The sequence below is a fragment of the Sceloporus undulatus genome, chromosome 1 (assembly GCF_019175285.1).
Source record: "Sceloporus undulatus isolate JIND9_A2432 ecotype Alabama chromosome 1, SceUnd_v1.1, whole genome shotgun sequence".
Taxonomy (NCBI): domain Eukaryota; kingdom Metazoa; phylum Chordata; class Lepidosauria; order Squamata; family Phrynosomatidae; genus Sceloporus; species Sceloporus undulatus.
This window is the reverse complement of record NC_056522.1, coordinates 166,150,905-166,173,121: the sequence shown is the minus strand read 5'-3', so window position 1 is coordinate 166,173,121 and position 22,217 is coordinate 166,150,905. Positions and strand designations below refer to the sequence as shown.

General features: G+C 39.2%; 1 protein-coding gene across 5 annotated transcripts in view; it reads right to left on the bottom strand.

The window, feature by feature from the left end:
- HDAC4 (histone deacetylase 4) overlaps nt 1-22,217 on the bottom strand; it is a 120,546-nt gene that overhangs the window by 49,343 nt on the left and 48,986 nt on the right. For 3 of the 5 annotated variants that reach the window (XM_042446199.1, XM_042446227.1, XM_042446217.1), the window contains 6 exons: nt 12,533-12,664; nt 11,292-11,404; nt 9,700-9,816; nt 9,411-9,609; nt 6,409-6,647; nt 592-846 (listed from right to left, as the gene is read on the bottom strand). In XM_042446199.1, coding sequence (XP_042302133.1) covers nt 592-846; nt 6,409-6,647; nt 9,411-9,609; nt 9,700-9,816; nt 11,292-11,404; nt 12,533-12,664 — 1,055 coding nt within the window. The remainder of the gene's footprint in view (nt 1-591; nt 847-6,408; nt 6,648-9,410; nt 9,610-9,699; nt 9,817-11,291; nt 11,405-12,532; nt 12,665-22,217) is intronic. The other 2 variants (XM_042446209.1, XM_042446235.1) reach the window with 1 other exon arrangement.

Below are 22,217 nucleotides of genomic sequence, written 5' to 3'. Positions count from 1 at the left end.
CAGTATTACCTTTTGTGGAAAAGCTTTCACAAGGCAGTTCGAAACATAACATTTTAAAATCAGGAAGCATTTAATGCAGTTAATTAGAACTTACCGGAAACAGCAAGGACAATGAAAACTGCATTATAAAAGATGGGCTACATTCAATTAAAAGCAGCCTGGAAAAAAACCCAAGTCTTTAAAAACTTGTGCTGGTCTATGACCGTACTAAAGATTCTATTCTATTCTAAAGACTTTAAAAACAGGGACAAATGTTCTATTCCAGACATGATAAGAGGAACAGGAGCCAACATTCTTGCTTCCTCACTAGAATTAAGATAATGCACGCATTTGTTTGGGGGCTAAAATTGTCAGTCCAACCACAGAAATCCAAGTGAGTCCTGTCTGCTGTGTGTTCAAGCTGAAAGAAGTTAAGCACACATCTGGTACTCTTGCCCCTCATGAAAAATGATGTGCAGAGATTTAAATTGGGGATACATTGCCTTTCAGATATTCTGTTTCCATGAACAAAGAACAACAAACACAGAAGCCTCCAGAAAAATTTCATTAAGTAAATCAAGGTGTGTTCCCAGTCACAGCATTTTGTTTTACCTGTCTGAAGAGTAACTCCTGCTCAGCTTGCCTCTGCCCTGGCTCTAGTTCTGGTTGCAACTCTCCATCTTCATCACTCTCCACAGGCTCTTGCTTCACTTGGACCATACTGGTCAACCCCTGAACGTCCTTTTGGTTTGATGTCCTGTCGATATATGGGTCTTCTAAAAACGCTTGGTGTTCTCGTAATTCTTCTTCAGTCTCTTCAGGATGGCTTTCATGCTGGCGGGAAGACTCATTTGATTTTGGTATCATCTGTAAACATTTCCCAAAATTTACTCACAGAAGTATGACTCTCAGGAATCAAAAACAGTTTTATCAACAAGCCACTTGCAGTTCAGAAGAGTGGAAGGAAATAATTTTTCCAAAATCCAAAAACGACACATGTACACTAGATTAGTTTTAAACAAAAGGTGTAGCATGGCAGATTGCTCTTTTTCACATTTGTTCTATTTTAAACACTCAAATAAAACTACGCCACTGGCTTCTCTATAATTGACAAACTATTGTAAGTTGTTCCTACTTACCAAAGAAACTATATCTCTTTTCAAGCATGCATAATGGGGAAGTTTATGCAGAGATATTAAGAGAATACTTAATATGACCACTAATTACTTAGTCTAGCCTACTACTTTAAAAGTCATTTACACACAAGCCCCCCCCCCTCACCATTCCCTTCTCCTTTTGGTTGTGTCTTTTAGATTGTAAGCCTGAGGGCAGGGAACTGCTTATATCCCCTCTCGATTCCCAGTGATTGGGCAGCATATAATAAATCCTATGATGTGATGATTTGATGATGACATATACGATGTACTGTAGAGGTCTTACATATGTATTGGACTCTGGAGATAGGGGTTTGATTCCCTGCTCAGTCATGGAGACCCACTGGGTGACTCTGGACAATCATACACTGTCAACCCCAGAAAAGGTTCGCCTTAGGTTGCTTGTAAACTGGAAATTACTTGAATGAACACAACAAACAACAATGCTGTAGTACACAAAGTACAAACCTCACATCCTGGGACCAGTATCCACAGTTTCACTTACCCACATCTGAAAAAAATATGTTCTCTCTAGACATTTTAAGGGCCTCTATGGTATTCTCTGGCATAAGTTGACCACAGAGTTTGCTGGAGGACCTAAGAAAAATACCTAGCGAGCATCTAGACAGTTTGATCCTATGTCAACTTCCACCAGAAGTCATTCACTTCAATAGGATTCGCTATTTATCTATGGTTTCACATTTCCACGGTATGTCAGCAATGCAATCAGGAGTTGTGCTGCATGTTCCAGTATGACAAAACAGGACAACAGGATTTAAGGCACAGAAGAGACTTATCTTCCAGTCTTGTATTAATTTATACTCATTTTACAACCTATGGCTTTCCATTCTACTTGTGCTTTGAAACTTAGGTGCGTTACAGACCGCCCCTTTGGGGCGGCCTGTAGGCGCACCTTTCCCCGCCGGATTGGGGCCTCAGTGGCCGGAGCGGCAGCCGTGAAGCCCCGATTCGCCACTTTCCGGGCTGCGGGGAACGGGCAAAAGGCCCCTTCCCCACAGCTGGAAAGGGGTGTCCTTGGGGCTTCAAGCCCCAAGGACACCCCGCGGCGCGGGGAGAAGGAGAAAGGGGCCGTTTGGCCCCTTTCTCCTTTGGTCCGCTGGGCCAGCTGTCTGAAGGCTGCGCCCAGCGGACCAAACCCGAAGGAGCTCCGAACGGAGCTCCTTCCGGGGTCGCGGAAACGGGCGCCCTAGGTGCCCTGCCGCGACCCCAATACATCACAACATGCCGCCTCGTTTGGAGGCGGTGCGCATCGTCACATATTGATGGCGGCGGTCGTGTGGAACGGCTGCCACCCTTTTGTGCGTCTTAACCCTAGTACGTGCTCCGCACGTACTTTTTAGCCCATATGTAACGGGCCTTACTTTTCTAAAAGTAGCACAGATAAAGCTACAATGAACTAATCATTTTCTTTGGCTTCAATGGATATACCCAGTATAATTTTTTCCCTCCAGATTCTATATCAAATACAATTGCTGCAGCTACTTTAGTTCATACATTATAATTAAAATGGTAAAAAGTTTGGTCTTAGCTTTGGGAATTACTGTTAGCTTTTTAATTTTAGCTATGCTTTTTCATCCTTTTTAATCTGAAATTTCATAACTGACTGACTAAGCTATACAGAACACATACAAATAGAAAAAGGTAAATAAAACCTGGGGGGTAAAATTCCTGTGATTAGGCAATAAGAAAAACAAAGGTATAGACAGTAAATCCAAGAACTGCATATCTTGTTCAAAAGCCTTTTCTGTATCAGTACCTTGAAGGGAGGGAGAGAAGGAGAGAGAGAGAACTATTCTTGGTAAAATGGCTTAGCATATAATACTCCAGAAAGAGCACTTATGCTATTCTGGTTTCTTATATCTTTAGTTTTCTACTTTGGAACTATATTATTTGTCTCCCCACCCCCCACCCCCAAGTTTTCTAGATAAGAAATAATGCTATCAAATGAAGGAAATACATTATATGACACCCACATGACCACCACCACCCACCTTAAAACTGGCCTTCCATGAAGCAAAGTGGGAAAAATGTCTTTCAGATTGCTGATACATATACATACAATCTGAGAGTGAGGGATGAAAGAAGGAGCAAAAATAACAAAGATACAGAGCAGCTAAAGAAAAGCCTCAACATGACATGGGGTTTTTTAAGAATGATAAAATAGTAAAATAGTCAGCACATTTCAGTAAAGACTTCCTTCTGGGGCACTGAAAGAACATCCATGGTATAAACACATACCAATAAAACACTCCATCAAATCAAAATGCAGCTATACACATCTGCTAGTTGCTAATAGCAATCAGTGATATTAATAAAGAATAATCATGATACAAAGTACTCTCAATTACTTTAATTTTATTTCTTTTAAGTATTCATAGGCTGTCTTTCTGAATTAAATCCATCAACAGAGTAAACAAAGTAAAAGGATAAAAATAAAAATACAACACTATAACAGTTTTAAATTAGAAGAATATAAAATCTTACTAATATATTAAAATATCATTCAACGAATATAAATCATGCCCAGAGCTACAGTAAAACAGCTGTATGCCCAATGGAATCCACTGCCATTTTAATGCCCTTTGAAAGCCGTAACTGCAGCAACTAGCCACACATTTTCTAGGAGGGATCAATAAGGCAGAGCCGACTACAAAAGAAGGACCTGTTTGTAGTGCCTGCCAATCTTTTTTCTAGCACCAAAACACTAAGTACTTAAAGGCCCAAATCAGTACCTGATTTGAACCTAGAAATATATCAGCGACCAATGACACTGATGCAGAAGTGATGAAATGTGACTGGACAGTCTAGCCTCCATGTGCTCCCCTAACTCTAGTTAGAAACTAACTCTAGTTTCTGGATCTTCTGCAAAACAAACACATGTGGAGCACATTATGTGATCTTGCCTTGATGTGACCATTCATAAAAATGGTAGACCACGAAGAAGAAAAATAGTTATATCCCCTGTAGCCTAAGCTATAAAAAGTTATGCCAGGGGTTATTCACACTGTGAAAATAATCCAGGATGAATCTGGGTTGAATTCCCATTGTTCACAAGCGTCCCAAATGCACCCAATTAAGTTTGGGGGGGGGGGAGGCTACCGAAACCTCCACTTAATAAGGGATAATTGAAATTGAATTTTTCCTTGAATTTTTTTCTAAAAGATTCACATTGTCAATACTTTGAATAGACAATGCGAATAGATCTGGGATAAAACACTGCATGCCTTGAACGTGTTTCAAATGTATTTGCATGAGATACCAAAATGTGTGGATGCTCAAGTCCCATTATATACAGTGGCACAGTAAAATGGTGTCCCTTATTTAAAAATGGCAAAGTCAATGTTTGCTATTTGGAATTTATATTTCTTTTAATATTTTCAAGCCATGGATACGCGAATCTATGGATAAAGAAACTGGATATAGAGGGCTCACTGTACTCAACTAGACAGCTGTAGGACTTTAGTGATGTCCCTCTCACTTGGGCAAATACTTTAGTTTTGTATGATCTACATTAATCTTTATTTAACAAACATGAGGCAGGATCCTTGTTGTTTGTTCCGTGCCTTCAAGTTATTTCTGACTTATGGGAACCCTAAGGTGACCCTATCAGGGTTTTTTCTTGGCAGGTTTCTTAAGAGAGAGTTTGCCATTGCCATCATCCAAGGCTGAGAGAGTGTGGCTTGCTCATGGTCACCCGATGGGTTTCCATGGCAGAGTGGGGATCTGAACCTCAGTCTCCAGTCGTAGTCCAATGCTCAAACCACTACGGCAGGAACCTATGACATTCATCACTAGCTAAATTTGTTTTTTATGATGGTAAAAATGTCTCTTTGGAAACACTGTATTTCATACACAGATTTGACCAGAGGATTCAAACTTTAATAACTGATGTACTGTAACACTTGTTGCTAAACTGGCAATTCGCATCTTTAAAACTGACCCAAATGAACTGCAATATATTATTTTTTTTTAAAAAAGATGGCATCATCTACAACTTCTAATCACCCTAATTTTAAGCTCTACTCCACCAAGTATGTTTGGAGAGCAGCAAGTGAAATCTCCATGGAAATAACAGCTCTAAACTAGAGCAGTATGCTAGTCTGAATGAAGTCCAGGTCTGGCACATGCATAGCAGTGGCATGTTTCCAGAAGTACAAAAATGACGTCAGTGGCTTGTGTAATCATTTTGTCTTTGCTCTGTTTTATAAACAAAGTGCTTCTCCCCATCCCCTTCAACTGTCTCTGCATTTCTCACTGGAAAAAATTTGCATGAGCATGTAGAATGTTTGCTTTAATCAAAGAACAATCTGCTTTAGAATGCTGCTTTAATCAAAGAACTATATATCCACCTTCAATTGAAACCACAGCACTTTGAAAGTCAAACTTGACTACTGCATTTCTCTCTAACTATAAGAAATTATGAGAAGGGTGGTGCTGGGAAAATAAGTATGCCATATCTTGACAAATTAAAATGCTTAGAATTATGTCCCTTTGAGAAAAGTTTATGTTGCCCTGAGACAAGCTTGGCTTGTATTTCTAAGGCCTAGGCCCAATCAAAATGATTGGTTGGAATGGTTACAATATCAGAATTATGTGTGCGCACACAGGCAACTGTGAGCACCCACCCACCCACCCACAACTGCCTTGAATAGTAAAACTTGTGGCTGCATAAGGAATGGAAGATGTCACAAACAGAATTAGAAATAAACTTTCTCTGTTGCTTGCTCAAAAGATACTTGGAATTTCAAAGATTATACACTTACATAATTCTGGCAGTCTTCACAGCCTTCATAAATATTAATAAGTAATATACAGAGGCCTCTAAGAAGGAGAGGCAGAGAATGAGCAACACAAGGTCCTAAAATGAACATGTCAAGATTTCAGCTGTGAACAGAACTAAAGATTCCCAGGTGCCAATCGAGTATTCGAGTATTCAGAAATATTCTTTTTACGCAGATATGGTATTCTGGTGAATGAATGAAGTGAACATACATCTCACACTCAGATAGCTGATTTTCAATGGGATCAGTCTCACTTCCAGCTTCACTCAGTTTTAGAGGGTCACACTGTGCACATATTTCCGGTATATATCATTTTTTCTATGTGTTCTTTAAGAACATCCGAACATTAAGCAATCCAAGAATAAAGACAAATAGACATTACATAATTATAAGCTGTGCATATTAGAGCAAAGTCATTTCTGAACGGGTACATTAAAATTGCATGAGCAAGAACCAGCAACTGGCATACCTACCTTGTTAATGTGCAGCTGCTGCTGCTGAAATTGCTGTTTGTGTTTTTCCAGGAACTGCTGATGCTGTTGTTGGATCACTAATTGCTGGAGGGCCTGTGCATTCTGGGGAAGAGGAGCAGACTGTGTGCGCCCCAGAGGGCGGTGTTGTCGTAGTTTATGTATTGAGGGAGAGAGCCGGTCTGCACCCACAAGGGACTGCGCATGGAGGGGGAGTGCCCCTAGTCCTGAAAGATACCAGTCTGAAGATAATACAGAGGAAAACAGTGAAGAAGAAAGAAGAAGAGAAGAGGAAGGGAGAAAAGCCTTTTGAGTAACGCCCACAGCAACAGTAAAGTGTGCTATGAAGCCAGCCATGTCATTTAGTGCTGCTGAAAGGTTGTGTTTTTTTAAAGAACATCTCAAAACAAAAGTCAAGAGTATAGGGATAAACAATAAGACACAATTGGTGGATAGGAATAAATATTAGCTATTCGGAAGAAGGGGCAGGCAGAGTTCCATCATGCGTAGACCCAAAAGCAGGTGTAAGGCTCTTCCTTCATCCCAACTCCACATCCCTGGTTTGGAGGAACAAAAGAGGTGGCAGTATTTTATCACCTCCTACAATGCAATCCCCTTTCCTTGTGTCTTTAGATGTAAATTTGAGGGGAGGAATTGCCAAAGTAACAAGCTGTAGACCGCCCTGAAAGCCTTCATGACTGAAGAGCGGTCTACAAATATTCTAAATAAATAAATTTGGTTAACAGAATAGGTGAGAACTGTCTTGTATGCAATAAGAACATTTTGCTTCTAGGGACAAGTGTTGTCATATTAAAGGACAATGTCATCAATCAGTACTGTATACTTTCAACTCAGCATAGAATGGCTAAGATGATCAGTTTGTATTGACAGGAGTTCATCTATCTTCTGCTGAACTGAGTGGGCAATTCCAGAGTAGGAAATTCTGCTTTTTCCATTAGTATGAGGGACTTGGAAGAGGTTTAGTAGAAGAGTAATCTCTCCCATCCTTTATTGCACTGAAACGAGAGGTTACCCAAATACACAATTAGCAGTGGTCTGGACTGACCTCAGCACGCAGCATAGTCAGATAAATGCCAAAGTGCTGTAGCCTGGCAGATCCATTCTGTCTATGTGTCAGGTAAAAAGAGAAGCGAACCTGCCCTCATATGTCCCTGATATATCATCATTTTACTAAAAGATTATGGCAGATATATTTAAAAAAACATGTTAAAAAAAAGATTATGGCAGATATGTGGATGTAGGAAATCAAAATGATGCTTGGCTTGTTCACCCACTACAGTCATACAATAATCCTCTTAGTACTGTATATAATCATATGTGTCTAGAAGTCCAGCAATCTTAGTCAAAAAATCCAGCTCAAAAAACCTGGGTCAACTTATCCATGGGTCAATGTAAATAATGTACCGTATTTTCCGGCATATAAGATGACTAGGCGTATAAGACAATCCCCAACGTTTCCAATTAAAATATAGTTTGGGATGTACTCACCGTATAAGACTACCCCTCTTCCAACGCACACCAAATAAAAAACATCAGATTTGATTTCAATATGGTAATTTTAATTCAAATGCTTATGACATGCAGGTACTTAGCAGGAAACCTTGATGTATACAAAGCCTGCTTGGATTGGTCAGCTCTCCTTGCCTGCCCAGTGCTCCCTGTCTCCAAGACTATCAGAGCAGTAGCTGCTCTCATACGATCGCCGCATGTGGCAGGGATGCGGCCATGGCTGTTTTTTAGCTCCCCCCACCATATGCGGCAACCGCAGATTCTCCAGTCCAGCTCGGAAGTTTCAGCACCTGCCCTATAATATGACGCCCGGCGTATATGACGACCCCTGACCTTTGAGAAGATTTTCCTGGGTTAAAAAGTAGTCTTATATGCCAGAAAATACAGTACCTTAACTCTTATCAAAAAAAAAGAAGCATCCTCTTCTCTTGAGTAGAGTGGTGAAAGGTGAGAGTTTAGTCTGTCCCAGGAGAACCTAAAAAGCACTGACTCTCTTCTACTCTTTCTGCTGCAGCACTGCTTCTGGCCTTTTTGAATGCCCGGAAGGGAGGGAATTAGTGGTGGTGATGATTCCCCTCACAAGACCACCAAAAGAGAAGAGGAGTTGGTGCTGCTTTTAGGTGCTCCCAGGATGGTCTAAGCTCTCTCCTTTCACCACTCTATTCAGAGAAAGGATGCTTCCGTTTTTTATAAGAATTGATCTTGTACCATAACTCTTGTCTTCACATCCTTTTTGGCATGTGTGCATTTTCTTGGCCTTGCCAATGCCTGGTTGCCTCCCCGACATATCACACTGCCATAATTTAGTGTAATTCCTTCCTCATTCATCAAGACTTTAGGGTGAGCACAAACAGTTTATGCCTGTCGGAATCTTGTAAGTTCTTTAGCACTGTTTTCGTTTGCTTCGTCCTTTACATCCTTTGTTGCAAGCTCCTAAGTTTGACCCTCGACTTATCCACAGGTCATACCAAAATCCTGTTTTTGGCCCTAAAACCTGCTCCCAAGTTATACATGAGATCAACTTATACACAAGTAGACACAGTAAGTACATCAAGCCTTGTATCCTACATGTTTCATCCTTATTTTTCTCCTCCTTTCTTTCTTTTTTATCCATTTGCTAATGTTACCAAACTAGTTTCTTGTCATATTGAAAATAAATGATCGTTACCTATCTTGGAACAAACAAGGATCTGAAATCAACTAAAACTGTGTTTCAGATTCTCATGTATTCTGATCCTGGCAAGCACTGTTTTCTAGTTTGGGCATAATTGAAACTATGGTTAATTAATTAACTTAGGACCACTGTAATCATGGCACACTAAGAAGAAAAGAGGAAAGAGAGTAGGTAAGGACTGAGAACACAGATACAAAGTTCATGAACACTGTGCCTTATTAAGTCAAAATGTATCCAAACTGGGCTTTTTAAGACAACTATGTACAATCAAACTTTTCAACACAATTCTAGTTATTCTCACCTGGGACTAAGGAATTTTGTGCCGCTGGCTGTTCCAGTAAAACCATGTGTTGAAGAAGAGGATTATGTGCATTTCCCCCATCCCTGTCCACTGCAGTGCTGCTCAGATAAGGAGTAATATGAGTGCCAGGAAATATGGAGATTCGTTGTTGTAATGAGGGAATAGTAAGTCTTTCAGTGTCCTGCTGTCCTGATCCACCCTGTAAGAATTTAATTGGTGATACACTGAATTCGTGAATACATTTTGTATAACCATACCCCCCAAATATTTTACATTAAATACCACTTACACTGGATGGGGCAGTAGCAGGAAGTCCTAACGTTATATTGGGCAAGGAGGGAGATGTGTACAATGGAAGTTGTGTTACTGAGCCTTCATGATTCACAAGTCTATGAGCTAGATTGGTCTGAAAAGAGAATCAAATCAACTGCCTCAGAAGATATGACAGCACATTACACAAGAAACAACAACCTTGTGTATAATTATTAACAGTATTTTTCACTAGTTTGTTGAAAGGAGTGCAGGCCTAAAGCATGGAATAATCTAACTGGTCCCTGTTAAATGTCAATACTGTATAGGTTTTCCCATCCAATAAAAAATGAGATTTTACTGCTGATACTGATGGTTGTATCATGTATGAATCAACACGATTACTGTACCAATGCAGTTCAGCTTCAGTTTTCCCACTATTTTTCCCCTTCATGTCCAGGCTCCTCCTTTATCTTTTATTTACAAGTACAGTGGACCCTTGTTATACGCTGGGGCTTGGTTCCAAGATCCCCTGTGGATAACAAAATCCATGGATGTTCAAGTCACATTAAATATAATGACATAGCAAAATGGTGTCCCTTATAAAAACTGGAAAATCAAGGTTTGATATTTGAAATTTATACTTTTTTGAACATTTTCAAACCATGGATGCTTGAATCCGTGTATAAAAAATCCATGTATAAAAAGGGCCAACTGTATTTTTATCTTATATTTTGGCTTAAGTAGCTGAACATTCAGAACCTTATCATATATCTATACTTCAATACTTTGCTGTCTAACATGCATTTGTATTACGTTTGAATCTATGAAAACACCAATCATACTAATTCTTTTTTTTAACTTCTTACATACAGGCTTTAGGACCTTAAATTTTGGAAACTATACACAAAGTATAGCATCCCACCTATAACGATCTTATTCTTTCCCAACCATTTTTTATTTCCAGAAAAAGAAACAAAACTATGAAATAAGCTAGAATCGCTTCTCGGCCTTTTTGGCTAAGATAAAGTGAAATAAGCTAGATCAAGAGAAGATAACGACTAACTCTTGTTGAGCCCCTTATGGGAGAGTGGGGGCAGCACTGGTGAAGCATCCAGTTATGCTCCTACACCTGGGCACACAGTGATGATGTCATCTTCTGGGATCTCCAGAGTACCTCACAGGGCTCCCAGGGGGAAGTTTCATTGCTGTCATCCAGCCACAGGAATATAGATGGATACTTTTTTCTGCCACATCCCCACTCTCAACTGGCCAGTAAATGGCCATGTTGGGGGTGGTAGGTGATAAGATAGATAAAACATTAGGTTTGGAGGGATGAGGAAGGAGACATTCTGCCTGGCTGAACTTTATGCTGCATCTCCCTGATCCAAGCTCAAGGTCAATTCTAAGTTTTCAATATAAAACGTGTGAAAACAAAACTTTCTCCACACAAATATGCTAGATACTGTTCATCAATTGTGATAAAAATGAAAACATGCACAGGTTACCAGCGTTTTCCATTTATAAACTTAAACATTAGTAACAACCAAATTAAAAACTTGCTCTCTATAATGTATACTGCAATTGGGTATACTGTGAAGAGAAAGACATTCAAATTAAACAAAGCCTTACCTCTGCCTGAATATTTGCAACTGATTGAGTAATTCCATTCTCAGCACTTATATTACTGGAACTATTGTTTGGAGAACTAGGGCCAGATCCAGGAGCACTGTTGCATGCTGAATCTAAAACACATTGAAAACCATTTACTAATGCCACTATGTTTCCATGAGTACTGCCATACTTCCACAGGATATAAAATAAAAAAACAAAATGCACAGTAACACATATGTCTTCACATGGGTGCTTATGAGTGCCATCTTTTCTGAAAGGGCCATGAGCCTCTTCAGAGTATTACCAGTCTGGTTTTATGTATCAAATAATAAAAGATACCATTACTGCAGTGTATTCAAACCTCAATCTAATCTTTTTCCTTACAATTTGGCTAGGACAAAACAACATCAGCAACATAAAAGGCCTAAGATGGTAGGTTTCTTGATCTCTAAGAGCCCAGTTAATATTGTTTTGAATGAATTTAGATTTAAAATGTTATTACCAATTTCATATGGATCAGATACACCATTCCTGTGAGGGGAACTACACTGACAGGAGCTATACCAAAATGAAAAGGTGGCCCTTCAAAACAGCGTGGCAAGTATGGGGCAGCCTGGGGGAGGAAGGGTAAAGGAAATCAGTAAAAGGTGCCTTTTCTTTCCCAATCCCTCTCTCAATGGGAACTAATGCAGAATCTCAGTCCCTTCCATGAATGGAAAGAAACCTTCAATTTGCAGATGGAATGATCTAGATCTAACCATACAATTCTAATTATAGTAACTGCCAGAGATGTAAGACACAGAAAGGTAATCTTTGACAACTGATGAAAATGCCCACATCTCAGTATTTAGGGGGAAACGCTGCAGTTGCTAATACTTGCACTACTATTCATCATGTAACAACTTACTTAAAGAAACTGTTTTATTAAGATAATATAAAAATATCAATAGAATTTACAGCTCAAGAATATAGTTTATCAACTGCTGTCAAACTATTACAACTTGCTGGGGTGGGAGACTATACATTTCCACATATATCAGCATCTCATAATCTAATAGCCACAGTTTTCAAATGGACCAATGAGAAGAAGAGTTATGGAGAATATTTGCTGAAAGTTTGCCATTACTCATAGGAAATGGAATTAGAAAAAAACACCAGCAATCATTACAACTACTTTCATCCTACACAATGTTTATACAGTTTATCCAAACATTTTGTAATTTAAAAGTATTAAATTAACTGCTACCTCTACAACCTACCTGTGACATCTAAGGGACGCTTTTTCAGAGCTGTAACTACAGGACCATCTTTTCTTCGTAATAAGGGGCTACTGCGCCTTTCAGCAACCTTCTGCTTCAATCTGGATCGCAATTTCAGATTAGGTTCAGATGCTGGAATAAAAAGGGAAACAAACAAAATTTATTCTATATGAGAGAATTTTCTAGCTATGCCAAAAATGTAATACCTAAGACACAAAATACTTGTCAATAAACGAGCACAGCGATTAAAAAATACAAATGTAGACTAAAATAGCAGACATTATACAGATAATGATTAAATACAATGGCCAGTATTTTATTTACTGCATTATAAATTCTTTAAATTTGTATGACTAAAGCATATATGATCCATAATGATTATTAAAGTAATGCAAACCTAATGCCCAAGAAATTTTAAATGCAATAATAGTGACTAAACCTGTAATCCTGTAAGAATATAAGAGCTGTGGCTGAACCACTCAAAAGCTGAGCATTTTCTTTCCCATTCAGAAGCCTATAGGAAGTCCACAAGATGGTCATGAGTGCAGTGGTCCTCTCTTTCCAGTGACTGGCTTTCAAATACTGTATGTATTGCTCCAATTTTGGAGGCTCTGTCATAGCTATCAAAGTTCTCCATTTAACTTATTCTCCATTTAACATCTGTAAATCCCCTACTCTGCTCTACAAACTAACACTTTAATAGCAACTTAATTAACAATAAATTGTGATGTGTGTATGTAGGTACACTTCACAACTTCATAACTGTGAAGGTCACAACTGTAACTTGGAACTAAAGAAATGCAAGATGTAACATGAAGTTTAATACCCATTTTCTAAATGTTAGAACCAATGTGTCTGCCTGTAATAGTCTACCAAAAAAAGGTGTACCAAATCATGGGACAGTCACATGTAAGGGAACACAACACTCTCAAGCACAGCCACTCTTCTTAATGGGATTGAAACACTTCTCACAAGGAATTCAGTTAAATGGTAAAGGTATGAATAAAACTACTTGATTTTCACTACAAATAAATGTTACAGTTAGCATAACAAAAATATCTTACTAGAACACTGAAGCTTCCAATTTCTGCTAGTAGGTATTTCAAAAAAGCAGCAATAACATTTTAAACTTTATTTTTTGCTTAATTTACTTTCTTTTCCTTATTTGTTTATATAGAAGTAATATACAGACTACAGCACTCTCTTTCAGGAATTTAGGATGTTCTTAACTCTTAAATTTGTACTTCTCAGGTAAACTACTGATCTGTTACTTGTCTACTGAATCCAGGAGAAGGGGGAGAGAGAAAAGTATACATGCAAGTTTAATAACACCTCCTGCAAGAATGCACAGGCAATAATAATCGATGTAATTTCTCAATTTATTTAGGGATTTGACAAGATGTGGCATATTGGAGTAAAGAATACAGCATTCAGGAATCAAGACATTGGACCATGACAGCATTAACAAGCAGAGGGTGGGCGGAAACACTAACATGAATGATTTTTTACGCATCAGGAAGAGTGGAGGCCCTCTGAATTGTACACCCACACTGTGTTAAGCACTTTAAGCTGCTGAGCAATTTTTGTAATAAGTCATTTAATGCATTCATGAACTAAGTATCAGCTCACTGAGGAATACTTTTGCTAAAACATACTGCTAGTTTACAATCCAAACAAAATTGTTTTTAACAGGAAGTGTTCACAGCAATTTGATCAGCACAGCAATAGCAGCACTTTCACAACAGCTAGAAAAATAACCATTTTGTATTTTCTGTGTATCAGGTATAAGGCCTTTTAATTTCCATAGAATTACAGCATTCTGTGATAAATATGTTGTTGTTTTTTGCAAAATAGTGCAGTTAGTGAACAAACATGTAAACAACTTGTAAGAAGATTTCAGATGGCAGCCTATTAAACTAACTAAAGTATCACTACAATGAAATGCAGACAAGTTTTAATTATAGTTTTTCAAGTGGTCATCTGTATAGTCATACAAATGGACAATCCTGTACCTTTCAGAACCTTCTAAGGCATTAATTGTTTGGGCAGTAGCTCTGCCCATCTTCAGCACCCCTAAATAGGGGTCTTCCCCCCAAAACCGCCCATTCAATGGACACTGATGCAGCAATCCAAAGGACAAGCAGGATGAGGGGAGGATGGGTGAGACTGTGTGAGTTCATAGATGACCAGTTATAAGTATGCAACCTGTCCTCATTCTTTGTGGTTTCTGTGACTCAGACAAATGAGAGACTAGCAAGCTACACAAGCAGGAAGTAGGAGTGTGATTATAAAGAATTCAGAAGTTTACTAAACATCAAATCAATGCAACACATCAAACATGAGCATAACACCCCCTGTCCATACAAGGTAATATCAATCTATAACAAGTTACAGAAGACAGAATTAATCTGAGACATCAAAACACAATATTGATATTATAATAGAATTGTCTTGAAATGTCAATAATACAGTGAGGAAAGAAAGTATAGACCTCCCAAAGGCAGCTTGAGCGTGAGACCTCAAGTCTACTCTGTAGAGTTATAAAAGTCACTGGCTGCAGCCAAATAGCCATCCAACAGATATCTTCACACAGAAGACATGGCAACAGCCGTCATGGAATGAACCTGAATTCGATTCAGGTTCCTTGTAAGCCAATTCATAAGTGGGACAGATAACCAATACTTTGAGAAGAGCTGTGACAAAATAGGTAGTCCTTTCTTCACTGAAGTATAGCACATAAAGAGTCTTTGTGAAAATCTGAAAAGCCAAAATCCAGAATGCTAAAGCTTTCTACATGTCTAGACAGTGCAACTACTTCTTTAGTGCAGAAGTGGGATTCTGCATGAAAGCTGGGATGATAATGTCCTGGTTGACATGGAAAACAGATATCATCTTAGGCAAAAAGGTAATGTCAGGTCTCAAGATAGTTCAATCAGAGTGGAAGGTCAAGTAAGGGTAGTCCACACAGAGAACATAGAATTCTCTAACCTATCTGGGGGTACGATTGCTATCAGGTAAGCAGTCTTCCAAGAAAGCAACCAGAAGTCTCAGGTAGCCATAGGCTCAAAAGGCTTCTCACAAAGTCGGGCAAAGATGATATCCACCGTAGTGTCAGGCACAACACCAGAAGATGGAGGTTTTTAATCTTTCAAAAACTTCTTCAGAAGAGGATCAAGAATGCAGGAAGACTTCCTGAGCAGTTAAAGTTCTGCAGAAACTGTAGTGAAGTAATACCAGATAAACCCAAAAAAAAAAAGAAAGAAAGAAAGAAAGAAAGAAAGAAAGAAAGAAAGAAACCTCTGGAAGGTAACAAAAACAGGAAATCAAGAACATGTCTAATATTGGCTTCAAAAGGAGGAATGCAAAGGAGTAGAGGCTTGAAACTTCCTCTACTTGAAAGAGTACGTACAAGTATCTGGTGGAAGGTTGATGAGCAGCAGCAATAATTTCACTAACAGCAATGGACAAGGAAGCTAGTGAGCAATCCTCCATACTGTGAGGCTAAAGATGTTAAGGTTGGTAAGGATGAGGAGGTCCTGTCTGCGTAGAATCATACAATCGTAGAGTTGGAAGAGACCACAAGGACCATTCCGTCCAACTCCCTGCCATGCAGGAACTCTCAAGCTAAGCATCCCCAACAGATGGCCATCAGCCTCTGTTTAAAGACCTCTAAGGAGACTCCACTACACTCCAAGGGAATGTCAAACAGATACACTCCAAGACTGTCAAACAGCCTTTACTGTCAGGAAGTTCTTCCTAATGTTGAGGTGGAATCTCTTTTCCTGGAGCTTGCATCCATTGTTCCAGGTCCTGTTCTCTGGAGCAGCAGAAAACAAGCTTGCTCCCTCCTCAATCTGACATCCCTTCAAATATTTAAACAGGGCTATCATATCACCTCTTAACCTTCTTTTACCCAGGCTAAACATCCCCATCTCCCTAAGTCATTCCTCATAGGACATGGTTTCCAGACCCTTCAACATTTTAGTCGCCCTCCTTTGGACACGCTCCAGTTTCTCAATGTCCTTTTTGAATTGTGGTGCCCAGAACTGGACACAATATTCCAGGTGGGGACTGACCAAAGCAGAATACAGTGGCACTATTACTTCTCTTGATCTAGACACTATACTTTTATTGATGCAGCCTAAAATTGCATTGGCCTTGTTAGCTGCCACATCGCACTGTTGACTCATGTTCAACTTATGGTCTACTTGGACTCCTAGATCCCTTTCACGTGTATTCTCGTTCAGCCAGGTGTCCCCCATCCAATATCTGTGTATTTCATTTTTCTGCCCTAAGTGCAGTACCTTACATTTCTCCGTGTTGAATTTCATTTTGTTAGCTTTGGCCCAGCTTTCTAGTCTATTCTAGTCTATTCTATGCATGGAAGCTGATCACAGACCCCTTGAAATAGGTGGAGAACAGGGGTGAACCATGCCTGCCAAGGCCGCCATGGCACAATCAGGATATAAGCTGCAAACTGATGGAGCTTGGCAATTACCCTTGTGATAAGAGAGACAGGAAGAAAAGCATACATGGTGATGCCTCCCCAATGAAAAAGGAAGGCATCTCTACACGACCTTCCCCATGGAATCTAGGAAGAAAACACCTCAGACTGAGCATTCATCTCAGAAGAAAAGATGTCTATCACTGGAGTGCCCCAGCAATGGAAGATTCGTACTGTAACCTTAGGTTGGAGCATCCAACCATGAAAAGAATTTGACATCCTGATGAGCTGAGCATGTCCACTAAGATGTTAGGCTGTTGTTATCATGATGTTTCTGTCAATGCACCAATCCCAAAGCAGAGGAGAGTCATGAACCATGAACCCCCTTGCTTCATGAGATAGCACATGACCATGGTGTTGTCAGTTAATATCTGCACCACTTTGCCTTGCAAGGGAGTCTCAAGGAAGTGGAATGCCTTCAACACCATTAACAGTTCCAGCAACTTCAGGCCTCAATGTGGGCTCCCCATCCCATCATTGAAGCATCCGTAATGATGAGCATTTGAAGCTAAGCAGGAGAGAAACGCATGCTGTTCGGGGTGTGTGCTACATCCAATCACCATCAGAGAATTGTTGAACAGTCCTTGGAATGGTGAGAAACTTCTTGGGAGTGTCTCGAAGTGGACTGAACTGAAAAATGAATCAGGCTTGTAGAGCCCACATTTGAAGCCCAGCATGAGACAGGATGACCAACATGGTCATCCTGTCTCAAGACCTCAATGTTAACAAAAAACCTTACCAGGGAAGAAGTCGAGTTGTTAGAAAGAAAGACTGGTTATAAAGAGGAAAAAAAGTTTAAATACCTGGGGGTTTGGTTAGTAAAAGATAACCTTAGACTCTTTGAAAACAACTATGTTAATGTTTGGAAAGATATTCAGGAAAATATGAAAAGATGGAACCAATTAAAACTTTCGTTATTGGGGAGGATCTCTACAATTAAGATGGTAGTGCTCCCAAAAATTATGTTTTTATTACAGAACTTACCAATTGAGATAAAAGAAAATACCTTCAGGAGTTGGGAAAGGGAACTCAAAAGATTCGTTTGGAAAGGAAAGAAGCCTAGGATAAAATGGTCCACACTGAAAGATGCTAAAAAGAGAGGGGGATATTCTCTGCCGGACTTTCAATTATATTACTGGGCTTGCAGTATGGTGTGGATACAGTGCTGGATAAAGTTGGATGACCCCTTCATTTTAAATTTGGAGAATACCCACTTAAGATTTGGGTGGCATGCCTTTCTGTGCTACGACAAAAGTAGACATAACAAGGATTTTGACAATCACGTTATGAGAAAGTCACTTCTAATTACCTGGAATAAGATAAAAAAATTGTTTTATTTCAAATTACCATACTGGACCTCACCCCAAGAGGCGTTTTTTGGCAGATGGCTTTCGCAGGGTAACTGGCTAACTTACAAAAACGCTTTGACTAAGACAGGACCAAGGAAAGTTAACATTAAAACAAGAGAGAGGCTTGTAGAAGAGGGTTATGAGATAACCTGGTTCAATTATATTCAGATTTGTAAAAAATACAAAGAAGATATAAAAGAGAAGGGAATTGAACCCGGATTTAACGAATTAGATGAGATACTCTGGCAATCGGATAAAAAAAAAAATAGCCAAACTATACAACTTATTTTTGAACAGAACTTTAGAAAAGCTGGCAGTCAAGGATTATATGATAAAGTGGTCCGAAGACTTAAACATGACAATTAATATGGACGAATGGGAGGGGGCTTGGAACAAGACAGATAAGTTCACAGTGGGCCAGAATCTGAAAGAAATTTTTTTAAAGATTATGAACAGGTGGTATATTACCCCCTGGAGATTAAAAAAAATGTTCAAGACCTCAGATGGAAATTGTTGGAGATGCGGATTAGAGAAGGGGACACATTTCCACATGTGGTGGAAATGCCCAGAAATTCAAAAATTTTGGGTCAAAATACATTTGACTATGCAACAGATTCTAGAAATAAAAATTCCAATGAATCCTAAATTATTTCTATTGAACATAACTAAGGTCCTTGATCCTAAAGACGAGCAGCAGAACTGGAGGATAGTTCTCTATATGATCACAGCGGCTAGAATAGAGATAGCGCGGCTCTGGAAAACTAAAGAAGTGCCAACTTGGGAAGATTGGATGATGAAGATCAATGATTATAGAGAACTAGATATTATATCTTGTTATGTCCAGAATAGAAATAACAACAAGAGAAAGGAAATGTGGAAAAAAATTTTGATTCATTGGGGGAAAGTTTGGGATTTAGATATTTCTACGATCGTAATCTAAATCGGGTGGCAAGAATGGAAGTGAGAATTGAGAGACGGGAAAAGAGAAGTAAAATTGATTAAGCTGGAGGGCGATCTCTATATATGCTATTATTGATACATTATATTTCTGTTCTAACATCCCAGAGCCTAAATAGATCTCAAACGACGCAGAAGAATTTATAAAGACTCCTTTAGTTTTCTTTATCACTATATTCGTTGAGAGGGTTCAGGGAAAGATTATTTAGATACTATTGTACAGTGATGTTGTAAAATATTAGATAACTTAAGTCTATTAGAAAATTGAATATATTGTGTAATAGGATACAGGGCAAATAGACTTAACACCAAAGGGCATTCAGATCCTAGAATTTAGAATACAGTAGAGAAGCTTCATTCCTCATTTTAAGCATGGGCTATTTAAGTTTAACAATAAGAACTTCCCTTCAGGAGAGACAAGAGAAGAAGAATGAAGAGGGGTACGAAGATGTCTTTCTCGAATATCTTTGAGTTCAATTTCATTTGTTAAATGCTGAATCTTCGACTGTGCTGTTTTATGTTTATTTTAAAAATTAATAAAGACCATTGGAAAAAAAAAAGGAATGGTGAGAAACTTCTTGGGAGTGTCTCGAAGTGGACTGAACTGAAAAATGAATCAGGCTTGTAGAGCCCACATTTGAAGCCCAGCATGAGACAGGATGACCAACATGGTGGACACCATGTAGCTCAATGTTACTTGCACATGTCTGGGCCTTCTGTAGCAAAGACAACATAGAACCAATTGATAAAGTGCTGGGAACCAGTCATCCGGGAGGAAGGCACAAGCCTTCAAATCTCCTATGAATCATATCCTTTGAGTAGGAACCAAAAAGAATTTCTCTCGTTTCTGGACAAGGCCGAGATGCTTGAGAAGGTGCAAAATGGCATCCAGTAGGAGTTACCACCTAGTGGGAGCCACAATCAACCAGTTGTCTATAAATAGGTAAAGGATGATATCCAGCTGCTTTAGTGAAACTACCACCACTGCTATGACCTTTGTAAAGACATAAGGAGCAGTGCTGAGATCAAAAGGAAGAACTCTAAACCGGTAGAGTCACTTCTCTAAAGAAAGAACTCTCTTACAAAAAGGAACAATACCTTTCTGTGAGACAGTTTCCATTGCCTGAAGTAATAAGGCCAAGAAAGTGTGGTATGAAGAATGCCTGAGGGGACATACTTCCACAGGTTACTGGCATAACCTCTTGGGATGATGTCGAGAGCCCTCAAGTCTGAGGTGATGGTGCTCCAAGCAGGGTAGAATTTCTCTAGCCCTTTGTGAAAATGTTACACAGGCATTGGTGATACTATGGTGGTAAAGCAGTTATCCTGAAAAAGTCAAAGGCAACATTTAAAGGAGTCACTCTGATCTTCCTGGAACAGGCATATAACATACAAAAGTTTAAGAAAAGGTTCTCTGAGAACTTAAGTTTGTAAGGAATCATATATAAAGCTATAAAGAGACAATTGCAAAGACAAGCTAAAGAAACTGTTAAACTGTGTAAGTAATAAAGTACTTATACACCGTATCCATTGTGAACTAAAAGAGAGACTGTACTTAGCCTGACTTGCAAATGAATTTCTTTCTTTGTTTCAACAAGCAGCTGTCTGAAGTGATTTCAGAAACACACTACAAAACACCACCAACATTGTGAAAAGCCTTTTAGGTTTGGAACATATTAGATAGTAGGTGTGTGGCTATCAAAGAATAGCTGGTGCCAAGCTGGGGGGAAAACTGAAACCCAGAGGGCTGGCATTTAAAGAGAGTTATAGTGCATGAGACACTTAAAAGAGTCCCAGGTTTGAGTCTCGCAGTGAAGAATTTTGCATGGGATAGTGGCCATCACCTTCACATAATTGGTGGCAGAGGTGGTATCAAAAAGACCCATTGTGCTGCCATCCAAGAGAAGAGGTTGGATGGGTGAGCATCAGCTTCACAGTAATGTTCTAGAAGGTTCTTGAAGATGCATTGTGCAAGCACAAGATAACCCATTTGTGTGAGTCACAGAGACCAAAAAGAAACTGGACATATTTTAAAAATGCATAAACAAAAAAAGGGCTCACTGACATATTGATCCTAATCACAATACAGAATACAACAGATACTCCGCATTGATAATGAGAGAGAGGGAAAGAGGGGCCTGCATTTTCTCGGACCTCTGTCATACCGTACCTTTTTAAATGCAGACTACAAAAAATCAACAACAAAAATAACTCACAATACTGCTCCAGTTTATTTTTTGTTTCCATAAGTAAAGTTATTCAAAGAGGCAAATTTGTATGGACATACAGTGGGTCTGTGGTATCTGCTGGGTTTTGGTTCCAGGACCCATGAGGATCCCCATATCCATGGATGCTCAAGTCCCATTATATACAATGGTGTAGTAAAATGGTGTCCTTTATATAAAATGGCAAAATCAAGGTTTACTTTTGAGAATTGAAAAAAAGGGAGGGTATTTTCAAGCCATGGATGACTGGATCCATAAATATGGAGGGCCACCTGTACTTGCCTTTTCACTCTCACAGTTCAAGGAATTTAGACCATATGTCTTTCCTCTCATTTCTGCTCAACAGATAGTGGAGCCAGAACTCATAATTACAGTTAGCCCTCCTCATCCATGGATTTTTTATCCACAGATTCAAGCATCCACAGATTGAAAATACTTTAAAATATATAGAAATTCCCATAGACAAACCTTGATTTTGCTATTTTATAAAAGGGACACCATTTTACTATGCCATTATATTTAATGGGACTTGAGCATCCACGGATTTTGGTATCCATGGGGAATCCTGGAACCAAATCCGAGCAGATACCAAGGGCTCACTGTACTATGAATAAGCAACAGGAGAGAGAAATCACAGAATCATAGAATCA